We start from the raw sequence: 19,622 nt of genomic DNA on the forward strand, positions 1-19,622 counted from the left end.
AATGAAAAAGAGAGTGAAGAGTGAGGTTTCTCAGCTCTTCATGATTATTGTGCCTTTTCTTATTGATCTCTACTGTCTGGAGTGATCGACTACCGTTTGACTGCGCCGCAGCAGTGTACTGCCTCAGGCTTGGCCCAGTACATCTTCCCAACAGGCCTGGCTAGGGCATCATTAAAAATGGAGCACAGAGCATTGACAGGGCTCATCAGTGACATTTTACGCACCCTCTCTCTCTGCATTTCTCTCTCTCTCTTTGTCTCCCTCTCTCTGTCTCTCTCACCAGTGCCACCTTCCCCTGGTGGACCTCCTGACCTCAGCCAGCTAATGGCCCTCAGCCAGCAAATTTGCATCTGACACTGTCTGACACAGCAAGCAACCTCCTCCCTCGCTCCCTCCCTCCGCTGCTCATCCTCTGGGTGCTGACAAAAGCTGTTTTTCCACAGTGCAAGGGCATTACCCCATCTTCATATCCCTGGGGTCATGGATAATTGGGGTCAATACCATATTCATTCTGTCAATTCAAGAAGTAAAACTGAAATTCCAATGTTCCTTTTTGTAAAGAAAATTAACTGGAATTTCAGTGGAATTTACCCAAATCCTACCTGTCTGGATGACGGTGACCTCACTGTTTTGACCCCTGACCTGTAACAACATTTGATATCGAGATGAATTTACCTAACAGTCCAGCTCGGGTGTCTGTTATTTAAGTTTCTGTACCAGATAGATATCAGTGGACCATGCGCTCACTAAATTCCAGTTCCGGAATCTAAAAAGGTCAAACGTAAATGCTCTGTTAATTCCTTCTTACATATACTCTAATCGAGAAAGGTTTTGTGTTTATCTTGATCTACAAAGTTGATTACACCCTAACATGTGCATACAGTATTCTATATATCCTTTATACTGTAACAGAACCTTCTGGAAAAATATATACAGAATCATGACTGTATATCATTTCACACAACGTATCTATATAATAACGTGATATCACTAACACAGTGGCAATCAGGAAAGAACATCCTTGAGCATAATGTACTGCATAATGCTTTCTTCAAAATCTCTATTATTTCCTTTCTGAATATGTGGAAAATATTGCAAACGTATGCTGTTGAATTGCAAACAGTGTGATATATACAGTAGTGTGACACACTCTACTTTTCCTTTCAGGAAAAGAAGAACATGATCTCAATAAACCCAATTTACCGTAAGAGCATAATTGGAACAGGGTGCTACAAAGGCCCATATATAAAGCAGAGTCATGAGCCACTGTCTGCCCTTGGACCACCTCAACAGCCATTAGTAAATCACAGTCCTTGGTAGAGGTGTAAAGTACTTAAGTAAAAATACTTTAAAGTACTAAGTCATTTTTGGGGGTATGTACTTTACCTTCCTATTTATATTTTGACAACTTTTACTTTTACTCCACTATATTCCTAAAGAAAATATGTACTTTTTACTCCAAACATTTTCCCTGACACCAAAGAGTACTCGTTACATTTCGAATGCTCAGGCAAGACAGAATTATGATCCAATTCACGCACCTATCAATATAATGCGTTGTCATCATCACTACTGAATCCAATCTGATGGACTCACTAAACACAAATACCATGTTTGTAATTGATGCCTGAGTGTGTCCGAAAAATTAAAATAATTGTGCCGTCTTGTGTGCTTAATATAAGAAATTTGATGTATAGCATTTACTTTTACTTTTTACTTTTACTCAAGTATGACAATTGAGTACTTTTCCACCACCATACTTAATTACATTTAAAACAAGATCATTGTAGACTTAAGTAGTACTTTACTGGGCATCTTTTACTTTTACTTGAGACATTTTCTATTAAGATATATTTACTTTTACTCAAGTATGACAATTGAATACTTTTTCCACCACTGGTCTTTGGTCACAACCATCAAGCAGGAGAGTTACTGATAGCGAGAGGCTTAATAACATACTTTATAGGGATGGAGAGGTTAGTCTGCGTTACTGTCACAGCAGTGACGAGCGCTATAGGGAACTGTCAGATGTTGTTTTGTCAATTTGTGTCAATAGGCTTGTTCATTCAGGAGCTCAGGCCTGGTTTGTAACAAGTATATTCATAGTACAACTCCTCAGTCCTCTGTGTATTTGTGAGTAACAAAAGAGTTGGCTTAGAATTGACCTACAAAACTGTTTCTGTCTGTTGGGAATTTTCCTATCAAGGTTTGGAGTATAGAATCAGAGATGGGATCAGACAACAATGTAAACGGTTATCACAATGACACTGTAACTATAGTGGACGAATATATAAATTCAATAATTCCCCATTTTTAAAAAAATCAGTTGACATTGAAATAATATTTTGGTGTCCCATACCATTTTATTGGATTTTCAACATTGCACAAACTATTTTCCTTTTTGAAACTTAGGTTTACAATTCTTTTAATGTTTTATTTGATTCCAAATGAAACATTCAAAGAAAAGAACACCCTTGGATCAAACGTGTGGGAGGTTCAATGATGCTGTGGGGTTGCTACCTCTGGTACTGGGGGCCTTAAATGTGTGCAAGGCATCATGAAATCAAGGTGTTTTGGACTCCAATGTTCGACCTAGTGTCCAACAACTGGGTCTCCGTCGAAGAGTATGCGTCTTTCAGCAGGACAATTACACCAAACCCATTAAAAACACCCAGGAATGGTTAAAGAAGAAATGGCGATACTGTCTGTTCTGTAGTGGCTAGCGTTGAGTGCAGGTCTGAATCACATTGAAAGCAGCAGTTGGTTGAAGTCACCCCTCAAACTTTGCAGAATTGGAGCAGTTTGCAGCTCAACAGAGGGCCAAGCTTCCAGTAGAAAAGTGCAGCAAGCTCATTGATGGCTACAATAAGCATTTATGGGCAGTTATCTTGGCCCTGCGATAGACTAGTATCCTGTCCAGGTGGTGTACTTGTACATCCAGCTGCCTCACTCTTCAGAAATAGGAGCAGGAGCCTACAGTATATCCTATGAGCCATTTCATCTGTCAAGGGTACCAATATAAACTGAACAAAAATATAACATGTAAAGTGTTGGTCCAATGTTTCATGAGCTGAAATAAAAGATCCCAGAAATGTTCCAAAAAGCTTATTTCTCTCAAATGTTGTGCACAAATTTGTTAACATCTCTGTGAGTGAGCATTTTTAAATTGCCAAGATAACCATCCACTTGACAGGTATGGCATATCAAGAAGCTGATTAAACAGCATGATCATTACACAGGTGCACCTTGTGCTGGGGACAATAACATGCCATTCTAAAATGTACGGCTGTCTCAAGTTTTGAGGGAGCGTGCAATAGGCATGCTGACTGCAGGAATGTCCACCAGAGCTGTTGCCAGAGAATGTAATGTTAATTTCTCTACCATAAGCCACCTCCAACATTGTTTAAGAGAATTTGGCAGTACGTCCAACTGGCTTCACAACCGCAGACCACATGCAGACCATATAAAAATGTCCCAGCTCTTCCGTGGCCTGGATACTCACCAGACATGTCACCCATTGAGCATGTTTGGGATGCTCTGGATCAACATGTATGGCAGCGTTTTCCAGTTTCCCCCAATATCCAGCAACTTCGCACAGCCATTGAAGAGGAGTGGGACAATGTTCCACAGGCCACAATCAACAGCCTGATCAACTCCATTGTTTTGAGCAGAGAACAAATAACAAATAGAGTACTCTGAAAGGTAAATACTTCTGAATGCGTGAGTGTGCCTGTTTGTGTGCAGGCTGTAGTAGGTTGGCACCCCCCCTTGGGTTGTGCGTGGCAGAGATCTTTGTGGGCTATACTCGGCCTTGTCTCAGGATGGTAAGTTGGTGGTTGAAGATATCCCTCTAGTGGTGTGGGGGCTGTGCTTTGGCAAAGTGGGTGGGGTTATATCCTGCCTGTTTGGCCCTGTCCGGGGGTATCATCGGATGGGGCCACAGTGTCTCCTGACCTCTCCTGTCTCAGCCTCCAGTATTTATGCTGCAGTAGTTTATGTATCGGGGGGCTAGGGTCAGTCTGTTATATCTGGAGTACTTCTCCTGCCTTGTCCTGTGTGAATTTAAGTATGCTCTCTCTAATTCTCTCTTTCTCTCTTTCTTTCTCTCTCTCGGAGGACCTTAGCCCTAGCACCATGCCTCAGGACTACCTGGCATGATGACTACTTGCTGTCTCCAGTCCACCTGGCCGTGCTGCTGCTCCAGTTTCAACTGTTCTGCCTGCGGCTATGGAACCCTGACCTGCTCACCGGACGTGCTACCTGTCCCAGACCTGCTGTTTTCAACTCTCTAGCGACAGCAGGAGAAGTAGAGATACTCTTAATGATCGGTTATGAAAAGCCAACTGACATTTACTCCTGAGGTGCTGACTTGCTGCACCCTTGACAACTACTGTGATTATTATTATTTGACCATGCTGGTCATTTATGAACATTTGGCCATGTTCTGTTATAATCTCCACCCGGCACAGCCAGAAGAGGACTGGCCACCCCTCATAGCCTGGTTCCTCTCTAGGTTTCATCCTAGGTTTTGGCCTTTCTAGGGAGATTTTCCTAGCCACTGTGCTTCTACACCTGGATTGCTTGCTGTTTGGGGTTTTAGGCTGGGTTTCTGTACAGCACTTTGAGATATCAGCTGATGTAAGAAGGGCTATATAAATACATTTGATTTGAAATCTAATGCAAAAAGAGCTGTGATTAGCCTAAGTCCAGCCCTGAATAACTTTTGTATGTGACATCTTACCATCATCAACAAAGGTGTCAGGTCTTTTAGAAAAGGTTCTTATGACCTTTGAAGTCCCTGTAGTACATTTCCATTGAACAGTGTACAACACAACAACTTACATTATCAGACTAACATTGTTAGTTTCAACATTTTGTTGTCACATGCATGACATACAGCAGGTGTAAAACAGTACAGTGAAATCAAATCAAATCCAATTGTATTTGTCACATGCGCCAAATACAACACGTATACCTTACCGTGAAATATTACTTACAAGCCCTTAACCAACGATGCAGATCAAGAAATAGAGTTAACAAAATATTTACTAAATAAACTAAAGTTTAAAAAAATTGAATCAATCAATAGGTAACACAAGAAATATACATAACAATAACCAGGCTATATACAGGGGATACCAGTACCAAGTCAATGTGCGGGGTACAGGTTAATCAAGGTCATTTGTGACTATGCATAGATAGGAAACAGCAAGTAGCAGCAGTGTAAAAATGTAAATATTCTGGGTGGCCATTTGATTGGTTTAGTTGTTCAGCATTCTTATAGCTTGGGGTAAAAGGTGTTAAGGAGCCTTTTGGACCTAGACTTTGCGCCCTAGTTACCGCTTGCCGTGCGGTAGCAGAGAGAACAGTCTATGAATTGGGTGACTGGGGTCTTTCACAAATGTTTGGGCCTTCCTCTGACACCGCCTAGTATATAGGTCCAGGATGTCAGAAAGCTTGGCCTCTGCAGTGCCTTCCGATCAGATGCAGAGCAGTTGCCATTCCAGGCGGTAATGCAACCGGTCAGGATGCTCTCAATGGTGCAAATTAATGTAGGTGCAAATTAATGTAGGAGAATATAACACATTAGATCTGGTAAAAGATAATACAATGAAAAAAAACATGCATATTTTGTTTTTTTGTACCATAATCTTTGAAATGCAAGAGAAAGGCCATAATGTATTATCCAGCCCAGGCGCAATTTAGTTTTTGGCCACTAGATGGCAGCAGTGCATGTGCAAAGTTTTAGACTGATTGAATGACTGAGCCAATGATGTTTGTACATGTTGTATCAAGACTGCCCAAATGTGCCTAATTGGTTTATTAATACATTTTCAAGTTCATAATTGTGCGCTCTCCTCAAACAATAGCATGGTATTATTTCACTGTAACAGCTACTGTAAATTGGACAGTGCAGTTAGATTAACAAGAATTTAAGCTTTCTGCCCATATCAAATATGTCTATGTCCTGGGATTTTTTTAAATGACTTACAACCTCATGCTAATCACATGATTCTATGTTAGCTCAACCGTCCCTTGGGGAGCACACCGATCCTGTAGAGGTTTTAAAGAAGTGTTTTTAAAGGGATACTTCAGGATTTTGGAAATGAGGGCCTTTATCTACTTCTCCGGCGTCAGATGAAATCTTGGATACCATTGTTATGTCTCAGGGGTCCAGTATGAAGGAGGTTTGAGATAGTTTTGTGAGCCAATGCTAACTAGCATTAGCACAAAGCAGATACCCATAGACCTACAGTCATTGCGCAAACGCTGGTTAGCAACTTCCTTCAAACTGCACACAGAGACATAAAAATGGTATTCACGAGTTCATCTGACTCTGGGGAAGTACATAGATTAAAGGGCTTCATTGTCAAAATCCCAAAGTATCCCTTTAAGCCTTGAGACAATTGAGACATGGATTGTGTTGGTGTACCATTCAGAGGGTAAATGGGCAAGACAAAATATTTATGTGCATTTGAACAGAGTATGGTAGTAGGTGCCGGGCGCACCATTTTGAGTGAGCCAAGAACTGCAACGCTGCTAGGTTTCATACTCAACATGTCCAGTGTGTTTCAAGAATGGTCCACCACCCAATTTGACACAACTGTGGGAAGCATTGGAGTCGACATGAGCCAACCTCACTGTGGTACACTTTCGACACCTTGTCCATGCCCCGATGAATTGAGGCTGTTCTGAGGGCAAATAGGGGTGCAACTCAATAAAGCTGATCCTAATGTTTTGTATACTCCGTTTTATATACACAGCATAAGGTACGGTGTCGGTGAAAAACATGATGTTTGTACATTATAATAGTATGACAATTTAAAGTACAGTTGCTGCCAATATCCAGCTGGTTAGTGATTTTGTGTATGCATGGAGTGCATGGAGTTTACACCGGTTTCATAATTTACATCGTTTTTCTAATGAGAGCCACAGAACCTTGAACAGAATCATTAATCTGTCCTCGTGTATTCCTTTTTCAGCCTTCTGTTCAATTAGTGTATCCATATTGGTTTTTAACGTACGCCCGTGTAGGAATCTGTGTAAACCAGTTTACTAATTTAGATGAATAACTGTCCTCTCATTCTAATCCACAGAGACACTTACAAAGAGAATCATCAGAGGCCAGGAGGTCCAGCCATACTCTATCAAGTACCAGGCGTAACAGGGACCTCTACCGTGGAGCCACACTCTTCCGACCCAAGTAGGTGTGTGTCTGCTGCCCACTGCTGGAAACCGTGAGTACTGACTACAATTATGGGAGAGGGATGGATATCGGTGTACAGTGTACACAATAGCATATTTGGGTGGATTCATCTTATCTCGAACGGGTTTTGGACAATTCTATTGGTCCTAAATTGAAATGAAAGTGTTTTGATTTTCTATCACTACAGCCGCAACAACATCATGCTCATCAAGGTAAGAGACTTTATTTTAACGTTTCACCACCATGAGCTAGAGTCGTTTCAATACTCATACAGGCATACCACTTACAATGAAGCTTGGGCAAGTGGTATGCTAGTGTAGATATCGGAACCTATCGATGGTGTTACGGTTGTTTGTACTTTATATTTCAGTTAGTCTGCTGACTGCGCATCTTCAGATGCTACTGCAGCCTAGATACTAAAACCCATAACTTCATTCCGTCCCTGTTGATCCCTGCTTCTGATTGGTCAGCATCTGATTGTGCGCCTTTGCTATGGTTGTGTGTGTTCTAGCTCAGTGAGCGAGCCCAGCTCAATGCCTAAGTTCAGCCTGCCGCACTGCCAGAAGACAACACCCCTGGTCTCCAAGGGTACACCACCTGTACGGTGAGCGGCTAGGGCATCACCCGTATCTACAGCTACTACCTGTCCCCTGTGCTGCGGAGGTGTAGACCTTACTGCCACTACTACTACTACTACTACTGCTGCTATTGCTACTACTGCTACTGCTGCTGCTACTGGAGGACCACAGACAACATGATATGCGGTAGGACCCACTTTGGTGGCAAGGACTCCTGTTAGGTAAAGCCTAATCTCGGCACCCAGAACCAAATCCTTAACATCTGTCACAAGAGCCTAGGTATAAACTGGTGTGAATAATAGGGTGTGGCCCTTAAAAACTGGGCCAGAGCCAATGGGGATATTTACCGTTTGGATTAGGGAAATGTATGTGTTCAGACAAGGGAAATCAGATAGTGGTCTCCAGGTCATAGGATATGCGTTGATCTCTTAATTATAAAATAATCATATGAATGTATTAAACTTCTATAGTGCTTTTCAGAATAGACATCTCAAAGCGCTTTATAAGCAAAAAACAAACAAACAATCATGACATGTCAGGTCAACCAATAGAGGCCAAGTCGCTGAATGCTGCATCCTTTGCGGATGGAGAGGGTCAGTTCATGGCTCGAGTTTGAGTGGAGGGAGTTGGTCAGAAGTTACTAAGAGTTAATTTGTAGCACTAACAAAAGGACCAGAGCTTTTGTTCACTATTGTGTCTTTTGTGTTATTGTTCTACAGGGTATGGTAGAAATTCTATAGGAAGAGAGACTGCAGATTCTTTCAAACAACAACTTTATTATTAGATTTGCAAAAATTGAGTATTTCAACAATTTCAACAAGATCAACAATTCCCGCATGTTTCCACACAGCTAAGTTCCTGTAGATTGTGGAAACAGGATGTCACATACTGCAGTCGCACCCAAACGGCTCTTATCTGTACACCCAGACTTATGACTAAGTCACAGAAGACAAGCCTGCATCAGCAAAAAAATATTAACATGCAGTACCAGGCAAGAGTTTGGAAATAACGACTAATTCAAGGGTTTTTCTTTATTTTTACTATTTTCTACATAGTATAATAATAGTGAAGACATCACAATGATGAAATAACACATATGGAATCATGGAGTAAATAAAAAAGTGTTAAACACATCAAATATATTTTAGATTCTTCAAAGTAGCCACTCTTTACCTTGATGACAGCTTTGCACACTCTTGGCATTCTCTCAACCAGCTTCATGAGGAATGCTTTTCCACAGTCTTGAAGGAGTTCCCACATATGCTGGGCACTTGTTGGCTGCTTTTCATTCACTCATCGGTCCAACTCATCCCAAACCATTTCAATTGGGTTGAGGTGGTCTGGTGATTGTGGAGGTCAGGTCATCTGATGCAGCACTCCATCACGCTCCTTCTTGGTCAAATAAACCTTACACAGCCTGGAGGTGTGTTTTGGGTCATTGTCCGGTTGAAAAACAAATGATAGTCCCACTAAGCACAAACCAGATGGGATGTGCAGAATGCTGTAGTAGCCATGCTCGTTAAGTGTGCCTTGAATTATAAATAAATCACTGACAGTGTCACCAGCAAAGCACCCCCACACCATCACACCTCCTCCTCCATGCTTCACAGTGGGAACCACACATGTGGAGATCATCTGTTCACTTACTCTGCGTCTCACAAAGACATGGTGGTTGGAAGCAAAAATCTCAAATTTGGACTCATCAGACCAAAGGACAGATTTCCACCGGTCTAATGTCCATTGCTCGTGTTTCTTGGCCCAAGCAACTCTGTTCTTCTTATTGGTTTTCTTTAGTAGTGGTTTCTTTGCAGCAATTCGACAATGAAGGCCTGATTCTCCTCGGAACAGCTGATGTTGAGATGTGTCTGTTATTGAACTCTGTGAAGCAATTATTTGGGCTGCAATCTGAGGTGCAGTTAACTCTAATGAACTTATCCTCTGCAGCAGGGGTAACTCTGGGTTTTCCTTTCCTGTGGCGGTCCTGTGGCGGTCCTCGTGAGAGCCAGTTTCATCATAGCGCTTGACGATTTTTGCGACTGCACTTGAAGAAACTTTGAAGAGACTTTCAAAGTCCTTGACATTTTCTAGATTGACTGAACTTCATGTCTTAAAGTAATGAATACTGGCGGACTGTTATTTCTCTTTGCATATTTGAGCTGTTCTTGCCATAATATGGACTTGGTATTTTACCAAATAGGCCTATTTTCTGAAAACCAGCCCTAACCTGTCACAACTCAACTGATTTACTCAAATGCATTAAGAAGGAAATAAATTCCACAAATGAACTTTTAACACCTTTTAATTGAAATGCATTTCAAGGTGACTACCTCATGAAGCTGTTTGGGAGAATGCCAAGAGTATGCAAAGATGTCATCAAGGCAATGGTTGGCTACTTTGAAGAACCTCACAAGTGAAATATATTGAACACTTTTTTGATTACTACATGATTCCATGTGTTATTTCATAGTTTTGATGTCTTCACTATTATTCTACAATGAGAATATAGTATAATAAATAAAAACTATACTGTTAAACAATGGACAATGCTCGAAGTAAAAACAGCATAGTATGTCTAATTAAACTGCATAGCATGTAATTAATTAATTTCCTCCACAAGGGTGACTCGGGCAGACTCCTTATCTGCAATGGAAACTTAGAAGGCATTGTCTCATGGGAAGTCAGCCGTGCCAACCCTTACTTCCCAGGAGTCTACACTAAAGTGAGAAACAATGACAACCCCATCAACTGAATCAAGACCAACGTCCCAGAAAGATGCCTCACACAGGGATGAGAGTGGTTCCTAAATGAGTCCTATTCCACCCCTGATTGCCACAGTTTGAAACCATATGAACAAGAGCAGTGGCTGTGACTCTGAGCAGAGTCATGTATTTATAGAGAGCTGGGCCATTGAGGTTTCTGCATTATGTTAATTTACATGATGCTACAAACATTCTATGGCAATCATGTTAGCACAACATTAACATTACATGGGAAATATGTCTATATTGCTATGTAACTGAATGTTTAAAAGTTGGCCCAACACTCTAAATATATGGTCCTGGCTCTGAGTAGAGGGCAAACACAGAAGCAATCGTATGGGATAACACAAATATCTCATGTAATTCTGTGTGGAACGGCCCCATGCCAAACCACAACTTCTTCATTTTATTATTAATTTCTGATGAACAACTTTGGTCAATGATTCTTGCTTACAAGCAAAAACTAAAGCAGGAAGTACCAGTGGCTCGCTCAATACGGAAGTGGTCATGACGCGGATGCTACACTACAGGACTGTTTTGCTAGCACAGACTGGAATATGTTCCTGGGATTCATCCAAAGGCATTGAGGAATACATCACCTCAGTCAACGGCTTCATCAATAAGTGCATCGATGACGTCGTCCCCACAGTGACTGTATGTACATATCCCAACCAGAAGCCATGGATTACAGGCAACATCCGCATCGAGCTTTAGGCTAGAGCTGCCGCTTTCAAGGAGCGGGAGACTAATCCGGACGCTTATAAGAAATCCTGCTATGCCCTCAGACAAACCATCAAACAAGCAAAGCGTCAATACAGGATTAAGATTGAATCCTACAACACCGGCTCTGACGCTCGTCGGATGTGGCAGGGCTTGAAAACTATTACGGACTACAAAGGGAAACCCAGATGCGAGCTGCCTTGTGACGCGAGCCTACCAGACGAGCTAAATGCCTTTTTTATGCTCGCTTCGAGGCAAGCAACACTGAAGCATGCACGAGAGCACCAGCTGTTCTGGATGACTCTGTGATAACGCTCTCGGTAGCTGTTGTGAACAAAACCTTTAAACGGGTCAACATTCACAAAGCCGCTGGGCCAGACTGATTACCAAGACGTGTCCTCAAAGCATGCACGGACCAACTGTCAAGTGTCTTCACTGACATTTTCAACCTCTCCCTGACTGAGTCTGTAATACCTACATGTTTCAAGCAGACAACCACAGTCCCTTTGCCCAAAGAAGCAAAGGTAACCTACCTAAATGATTACCGCCCGTGGCACTCACGTCGGTGGCCATGAAGTGCTTTGAAAGGCTGGTCATGGCTCACATCAACAGCATCGTCCCGGAAACCCTAGGCCCACTCCAATTCGCATAACGCCCCAATAGATCCACAGATGATGCAATCTCAATCGCATTCCACACCGCCCTTTCTCACCTGGACAAAAGGAACACCTACTGTATGTGAGAATTCCGTTCATCGACTACAGCTCAGCGTTTAACACCATAGTGCCCACGAAGCTCATCACTAAGATAAGGACTCTGGGACTAAACACCTCTCTCTGCAACTGGATCCTGGATTTCCTGATGGGCCGCCCCCAGGTGGTAAGAGTAGGCAACAATACGTCTGCCACGCTGATCCTTAACAATGGGGCCCCTCAGGGGTGTGTACTTAGTCCCCTCCTGTATTCCCTGTTCACCCACGACTGCGTGGCCAAACACGACTCCAACACCATCATTAAGTTTGCTGACTACACAACATTGGTAGGCCTGAACACCGACAACGATGAGACGGCCTATAGGGAGGAGGTCAGAGAACTGGCAGTGTGGTGCCAGGACAACAACCTCTCCCTCAATGTGAGCAAGACAAAGGAGCTGATCGTGGACTACAGGAAAAGGTGGGCCGAACAGGCCCCCGTTAACATCAACAGGGCTTTAGTGGAGCAGGTCGAGAGTTTCAAGTTCCTTGGTGTCCACATCACCAACGAACTATCATGGTCCAAACATACAGTGCCTTGCGAAAGTATTCGGCCCCCTTGAACTTTGTGACCTTTTGCCACATTTCAGGCTTCAAACATAAAGATATAAAACTGTATTTTTTTGTGAAGAATCAACAACAAGTGGGACACAATCATGAAGTGGAACGACATTTATTGGATATTTCAAACCTTTTTAACAAATCAAAAACTGAAAAATTGGGCGTGCAAAATTATTCAGCCCCCTTAAGTTAATACTTTGTAGCGCCACCTTTTGCTGCAATTACAGTTGTAAGTCGCTTGGGGTATGTCTCTATCAGTTTTGCACATCGAGAGACTGACATTTTTTCCAATTCCTCCTTGCAAAACAGCTCGAGCTCATGAGGTTGGATGGAGAGCATTTGTGAACAGCAGTTTTCAGTTCTTTCCACAGATTCTCGATTGGATTCAGGTCTGGACTTTGACTTGGCCATTCTAACACCTGGATATGTTTATTTTTTAACCATTCCATTGTAGATTTTGCTTTATGTTTTGGATCATTGTCTTGTTGGAAGACAAATCTCCGTCCCAGTCTCAGGTCTTTTGCAGACTCCATCAGGTTTTCTTCCAGAATGGTCCTGTATTTGGCTCCATCCATCTTCCCATCAATTTTAACTATCTTCCCTGTCCCTGCTGAAGAAAAGCAGGCCCAAACCATGATGCTGCCACCACCATGTTTGACAGTGGGGATGGTGTGTTCAGGGTGATGAGCTGTGTTGCTTTTACGCCAAACATAACGTTTTGCATTGTTGCCAAAAAAGTTCAATTTTGGTTTCATCTGACCAGAGCACCTTCTTCCACATGTTTGGTGTGTCTCCCAGGTGGCTTGTGGCAAACTTTAAACAACACTTTTTATGGATATCTTTAAGAAATGGCTTTCTCTTTGCCACTCTTCCATAAAGGCCAGATTTGTGCAATATACGACTGATTGTTGTCCTATGGACAGAGTCTCCCACCTCAGCTGTAGATCTCTGCAGTTCATCCAGAGTGATCATGGGCCTCTTGGCTGCATCTCTGATCAGTCTTCTCCTTGTATGAGCTGAAAGTTTAGAGGGACGGCCAGGTCTTGGTAGATTTGCAGTGGTCTGATACTCCTTCCATTTCAATATTATCGCTTGCACAGTGTTCCTTGGGATGTTTAAAGCTTGGGAAATCTTTTTGTATCCAATTCCGGCTTTAAACTTCTTCACAATAGTATCTCGGACCTGCCTGGTGTGTTCCTTGTTCTTCATGATGCTCTCTGCGCTTTTAACGGACCTCTGAGACTATCACAGTGCAGGTGCATTTATACGGAGACTTGATTACACACAGGTGGATTGTATTTATCATCATTAGTCATTTAGGTCAACATTGGATCATTCAGAGATCCTCACTGAACTTCTGGAGAGAGTTTGCTGCACTGAAAGTAAAGGGGCTGAATAATTTTGCACGCCCAATTTTTCAGTTTTTGATTTGTTAAAAAAGTTTGAAATATCCAATAAATGTTGTTCCACTTCATGATTGTGTCCCACTTGTTGGTGATTCTTCACAAAAAAATACAGTTTTATATCTTTATGTTTGAAGCCTGAAATGTGGCAAAAGGTCGCAAAGTTCAAGGGGGCCGAATACTTTCGCAAGGCACTGTACCAAGACAGTCGTGAAGAGGGCACGGGAAAAAAAATCCCCCTCAGGAGACTGAAAACATTTTGCATGGGCCCCCAGATCCTCAAAAGGTTCTACAACTGCACCATCGAGAGCATCCTGACCAGTTGCATCACCGCCTGGTATGGCAACTGCTCAGCATCTGACCGTAAGGCGCTACAGAGGGCAGTACCCAATATATCACTGGGGCCAAGCTTCCTGCCATCCAGGACCTATATAATAGGCGTGCCAGAGGAAAGCCCATAAAATTGTCAGACCCCAGTCACCCAAGTTATAGACTGTTTTCTCTGCTACCGCATGGCAAGCGGTACCCGAGCGCCAAGTCTAGGACCAAAAGGCTCCTCAACAGCTTCTACCCCCAAGCCATTAAGCTCTATCCCTGCACACTGACTTGGTAGCGGTGCCCCCTGTATATAGCCTTGTTATTGTTATTCTTATTGTGTTACTTTTTATTATTACTTTTTATTTTAGCCTACTTGGTAAATATTTTCTTCTTGAACTGCACTGTTGGTTAAGGGCTTGTAAGTAAGCACTACACTTGTTGTACAAAGTCTACACTTGTTGTATTCGGCACATGTGGCAAATAAGGAAACTATGTCTTTACAGATATCGTAGGCACCAAACACACAGCACCACTTCATGTGGCTCTTAAAAACCTGCTTTTATATCTACAGCTGTCAATCAATCCACTCTCTATTTCTACCTCCTTAACTACCTCTCAACACACTCTCACACGGACACAGATACAACACAGACACTGACAAAGAAAGTGTTGTTATGACCGACCTCAGGATCAATGAGCTCAGGGTCCACGAAGCAGACATAGAAGCCAGCAATCACTCGAATGAAGAAGAGAATGAGGATTGGATTAAACCTCTTATTTACCAGTCCCAGGGGGCCAAAGAGTTTGCCTACTGTCCCTACAGCAAGTTCCGGGTGGGGGCAGCCCTGTTGGCACATGATGGAACCGTTTTTACAGGTGAGGGGCTTACAAATAATATTATAATAATAATAATACATGGGTTGGGGGCTGATAAAATGGATCCATTGATTTATTTGGTACAGTATGCTGTGTATTTAACTCTTCAGATTGCTTGAATAAAGCCCAACAGCGCAGTCACGACTGCTTATATCATTGTTATGAACAATGAATTAGAAGATGTGCCTTCTGTATAGGAATGGAATTACTAAAAGGAGAATAATAAGTTATAAAGTTTCTTGTTGTCAGAGTGGCTGGTCTGGCCACCATCAGTGGATACAAACAGCATTTTCCTGATTCAATATTGGTAAAACATGTTTGCGATCAAAAACTCCTGTGCCTGTTGAACTACTGCACAGACAGAATATTTTTATTTTTAATGTTTGGGCTGGTCGAGACTAACTTGTTGTATAGTTTTCTGTTTAATTTTTTCAAATATTTTTTGACACATTAGCGTTTAGATTGTTTAGACGTTCCTATTTTTTGACCCCAAAAAAAGTATTTAGGTGTTTCGTTAGATTCATTTCTCACAATGTTGACTATTGTGCAGGTTGGTCAGTGGTGCCAATGTTTTGATTTCACTGTGCACTTAGTAATTATTAGTATTGATACTATGACATTGGTTGTTAAGACCAAGGCAATGTTACATTTGTTGCATTCATTGGCACTGCAATGTTAAGTGATTGCAATGCAAGTCCTCAGTAGAGTAAAGGCTTGGTAAATCAAACGTCTTGTCCACAGTGGACACAGACTTTATTCTCTGTACTTAAATGTAAGAATACCTCCTCGTGTATATTTTGCACTGAAGGCTTTCTACAGAACTAATTATTCTAATCTATTCCAAAAAAAATGTTTTAAATAGGTCTAAACCTTGTTTTAATACTGTTTTTTTTTATCCTGTTTTGCTTTGAATGGTATAACAATGGCCTGGTCGAGACTAACTTGTCATATAGTTTTCTATTTCATTTAAAATATATATATTTTTGACACATTAGCATTTAGATTGTTTATGGTTAATCCTGTCAGAGAGGCGTGGAGGGTGGGTCAGGTGAGGCAGGTAGCCTAGCGGATAACAGCAACGGGCCAGTAACCGAAAGGTTGAAAGGTGAAAATCTGTCTCTGTGCCCTTGAGCAAAGCACTTAACCCTAACTGCTCCTGTAAGTCGCTTATTGCTGGACAAGAGCGTCTGCTAAATGACTAAAATGTCAACGTAAAAAAATAAATATATATATATGCCTGTACGACTAGTCCAGAGATGTACAAATATACAGAATATCTACATTCCTGATTATTTACATTCCTGTTTAGTGCAGGTCATACAATATGAAAAGTCAATAACAATATATGACAGTCAGACTGCCCTCAGCATCACATTTAACCCTCTAAGTGTTATCTGAATCAAGAATGATCATTGAGATTCATTAAAATACTTTTATAGTGTTGTTAAGGATGAAGGCATGTTCTGTATTTGATTTGATACCATTCAAGAGATTCCGGGAGCTCTTACGAACACAGAAAACATTAACTAAAGCATCCTCCTTATTTCTTAACAGGATGCAATGTAGAAAATGCAAGCTACAATCTTGGTCTCTGTGCAGAGAGAACAACTATTGCAAAAGCTGTTTCCGAGGGATACAGACGTTTCAAGACTATTGCCATTGCCAGGTGCAGTATTCCTGAACTTTGCCTTGTTTCCGAGTAAACAACAGTTGATCCAAAATAATTATTGATTCAGTTATATTTCGTCCCGTTGAGTTCATCAGACTACATAACACTTTTACATGAAATTGTTTGAGTTCACTGGGTTCTGCTGCCCGTCAGAGTGTGTAGATGGTTAAAACATTCTACTCCTATCAAGTGATCTCCCTGAAGTGTTTAAATACTACTACACTGTATTACTGTCAACATAAAATATTGGTTAACAACACAGTACTGAAAATCATCACTGCAGGTAAATGTTGGCTGATGATATGATTGATTTTGTAGTGACCTGGAAGACCAGTTCATCTCACCATGTGGAGGTTGCAGACAGTTCATGCGAGAGGTAAGTCGATTATTTATACAACTTGGATTTGTCAATGATCTGTGAATGATCGCATGGTAAAAAACAATTTTATGCAATCACTTTTTGACAGCACCCCCTTTTGATTTGAACAAAACATTCCATAGATATTTGCTTGTCGTAGAAGTGCTCAGAAAGTGACTTTCTGGAGCTGAATGTCGAAACATTCAAGAGATGAAGGTACTAGAAGTTCACCTATTTTGCATACCCACCATACCATGAGTCATCCATGTCTTCATCACCACTGGAAAAGATCAACGTTTGAGATTGATCTCATTTAAAAGCTTACAAACAGAGTTCTAAAACTATTTTATCATTTTGATTTAAAAAAAAATATATATATTTTTTAAATGTCAAGAAATTATAAAATAGTTTGACAACGCTGTTTGTAAACTTTTAAATGATTTCAAACTCAACCATTTATCTTTTCCAGTGATGAAGACATGGATGTCTCATGGTATGGTGGGGTATGCAAAATGGGTCAACTTTGAATCCATTTATTTTCTGAATGTTTATTCAAACGGAAAGGGAATGGGAAAGACTGCATTGAGAATGGATCCAAGGTCTAATCCAGGAAACCTACATCTACTGTGGATTTAAAATTAATGGAACAGCACAAAGCCATCCAACTATAATGGAACAACCTCAAGTAATCCAACTAACTTTTCCCTTGTAGTTTGGTGATCAGTGGTCCGTGTACCTATCCAAGCCTGATGGGTCTTATGTGGAAATGACTGTAGGAGAGCTGCTTCCTGTGTCATTTGGACCTGAAGACCTGAAGAAAAAGACCATGTTGACTACACAGAGTGGGTCATAATAGTATTCACAAGACAAGAGGAAAAACAGGAATCATTCATAACAGCATTACAAGTCCATGAAATGTCAATAACCCCTAGCCACATACATGAAGAATGTTAGACTTCCAATAAGACAACTAGACAATTTATTAGTATTAGATAATGCCAGTGGATATTGACTTGCGTCTCAGAAATGAGGAAAATGCCTCAATGTGTTTTCTAACAAGTGTTGGAAATACAGTAGATTACATCAAATTATATTTGGCTACACAGCTCACATTCACATTACTATTTGCATGTGTATGATTGGAAGTGATTGAAGTATCAATGTTAAAAATACTTGATGTATTACTCAAAAATATGAAAGTGCTTTAGGACAATTGAGTAAAGTTTAAATCGTTTTTAGGCCTATTTGCATAATTTGCTGACGCCGGTAAAATTGTAATTGTCGCACTTTCAATTGTCTCTTTAATTCTAAAACAGGTCAAGTAACAAAATAACATCCGGTGACTGTAACAAGAATGCCTCTGTATGTTCTAGTTTGTTTACATAACGATTTGTCCTTGTGGATCTTATGAACGACGAGGACTGATGGAGAAAGTATAAACTTGCTTTATTGGTAAAGCATGTCTGTAAAACATGCCATCAGCAGTGGGGTGGAGTTGGAACGGTCAGTTTTCCAGTTAGGTTACTAACAGCAAAGTTCCAAGGTGAGTGTCTTAGTGTAGGACAACCAGTCCACACCGTTCAGCCTCAAACTTTCCTACCAGTTCGGTACCGATATTACCACACGTTGTTGAGTGATATTGCTACACAGCTGCAGTCCGGTGGATTCAGGAGGTTTGGGGAGCAACGGTTTGCCAAGAAATAAAGTGGTGCTTTTGGTCTGGGGCGTGTTTGATTCAACGACAAAAGTAGTGCTGTGACATGCCAGTAAATCCAGGTAAATAACAACATGGCTTTAGGCAGCTAATATATACAATAACAATAGCTGTAGTTAGTTATAGCCTAGCTCCGTAGTAAGATCACTGCAATGGATCGAACACTGGAGTTAAGTCTTAGCTAGTCAGCAAGTTGATTAACTAGCAGATTTGAGGTCATACTAAATGTCATACTTCCTTTTGATAGTTCAGAAATTGTAGATAGAACTTGTAGATCAACTTGTAGCTATAAAAAAAGATTGCCTAGTCATAACATATCTGTTCCAGCTGTCTGAAAGGCGTTATTAGATACTGTTTGGCGTAGAAGATCATTTTCGGCCAACATTATTAACTTGTCGATACTTCCTCAATTCCCGAAAAATCTCTTCTACGCCAAACAGTATCTAATAACGCCTATCAGATAGCTGGACAGAGTAATGTTCTGGCAATATTTTTAATAGCTACAAGTTGATCTACAAGCAGTGGAGACCCATCATTTTGGCTGCACCACCTGTTATGAAACCCACATTTATTTGGGCTTGCCTGTTTTGCATGTTATTTTGGCATTAATATGTGTCACATATCAGTTTGCAAACAATGTAAAATATATATATATATATAACATTGAGTTAATAAAGCCACATACAAACATTGTCTCTTTTTTTTGTT

General features: G+C 41.1%; 1 protein-coding gene and 1 pseudogene across 1 annotated transcript; both read left to right on the forward strand.

The window, feature by feature from the left end:
• Window positions 1–6,627: 6,627 nt before the first annotated feature.
• Window positions 6,628–10,534, forward strand: LOC121840501 (annotated as a pseudogene).
• Window positions 10,535–14,821: 4,287 nt separating this feature from the next.
• Window positions 14,822–19,550, forward strand: LOC112221814 (cytidine deaminase). The gene is made up of 4 exons (XM_024384167.2): window positions 14,822–15,173; window positions 16,728–16,839; window positions 17,161–17,218; window positions 17,913–19,550. Exons 1-4 carry the CDS (start codon window positions 14,972–14,974, stop codon window positions 18,051–18,053), a joined length of 513 nt encoding a protein of 170 aa, XP_024239935.1. The 5' UTR covers window positions 14,822–14,971; the 3' UTR covers window positions 18,054–19,550.
• The last annotated feature ends 72 nt before the right edge of the window (window positions 19,551–19,622 follow it).

Source organism: Oncorhynchus tshawytscha, linkage group LG22, assembly GCF_018296145.1.
Source record: "Oncorhynchus tshawytscha isolate Ot180627B linkage group LG22, Otsh_v2.0, whole genome shotgun sequence".
Taxonomy (NCBI): Eukaryota; Metazoa; Chordata; class Actinopteri; order Salmoniformes; family Salmonidae; genus Oncorhynchus; species Oncorhynchus tshawytscha.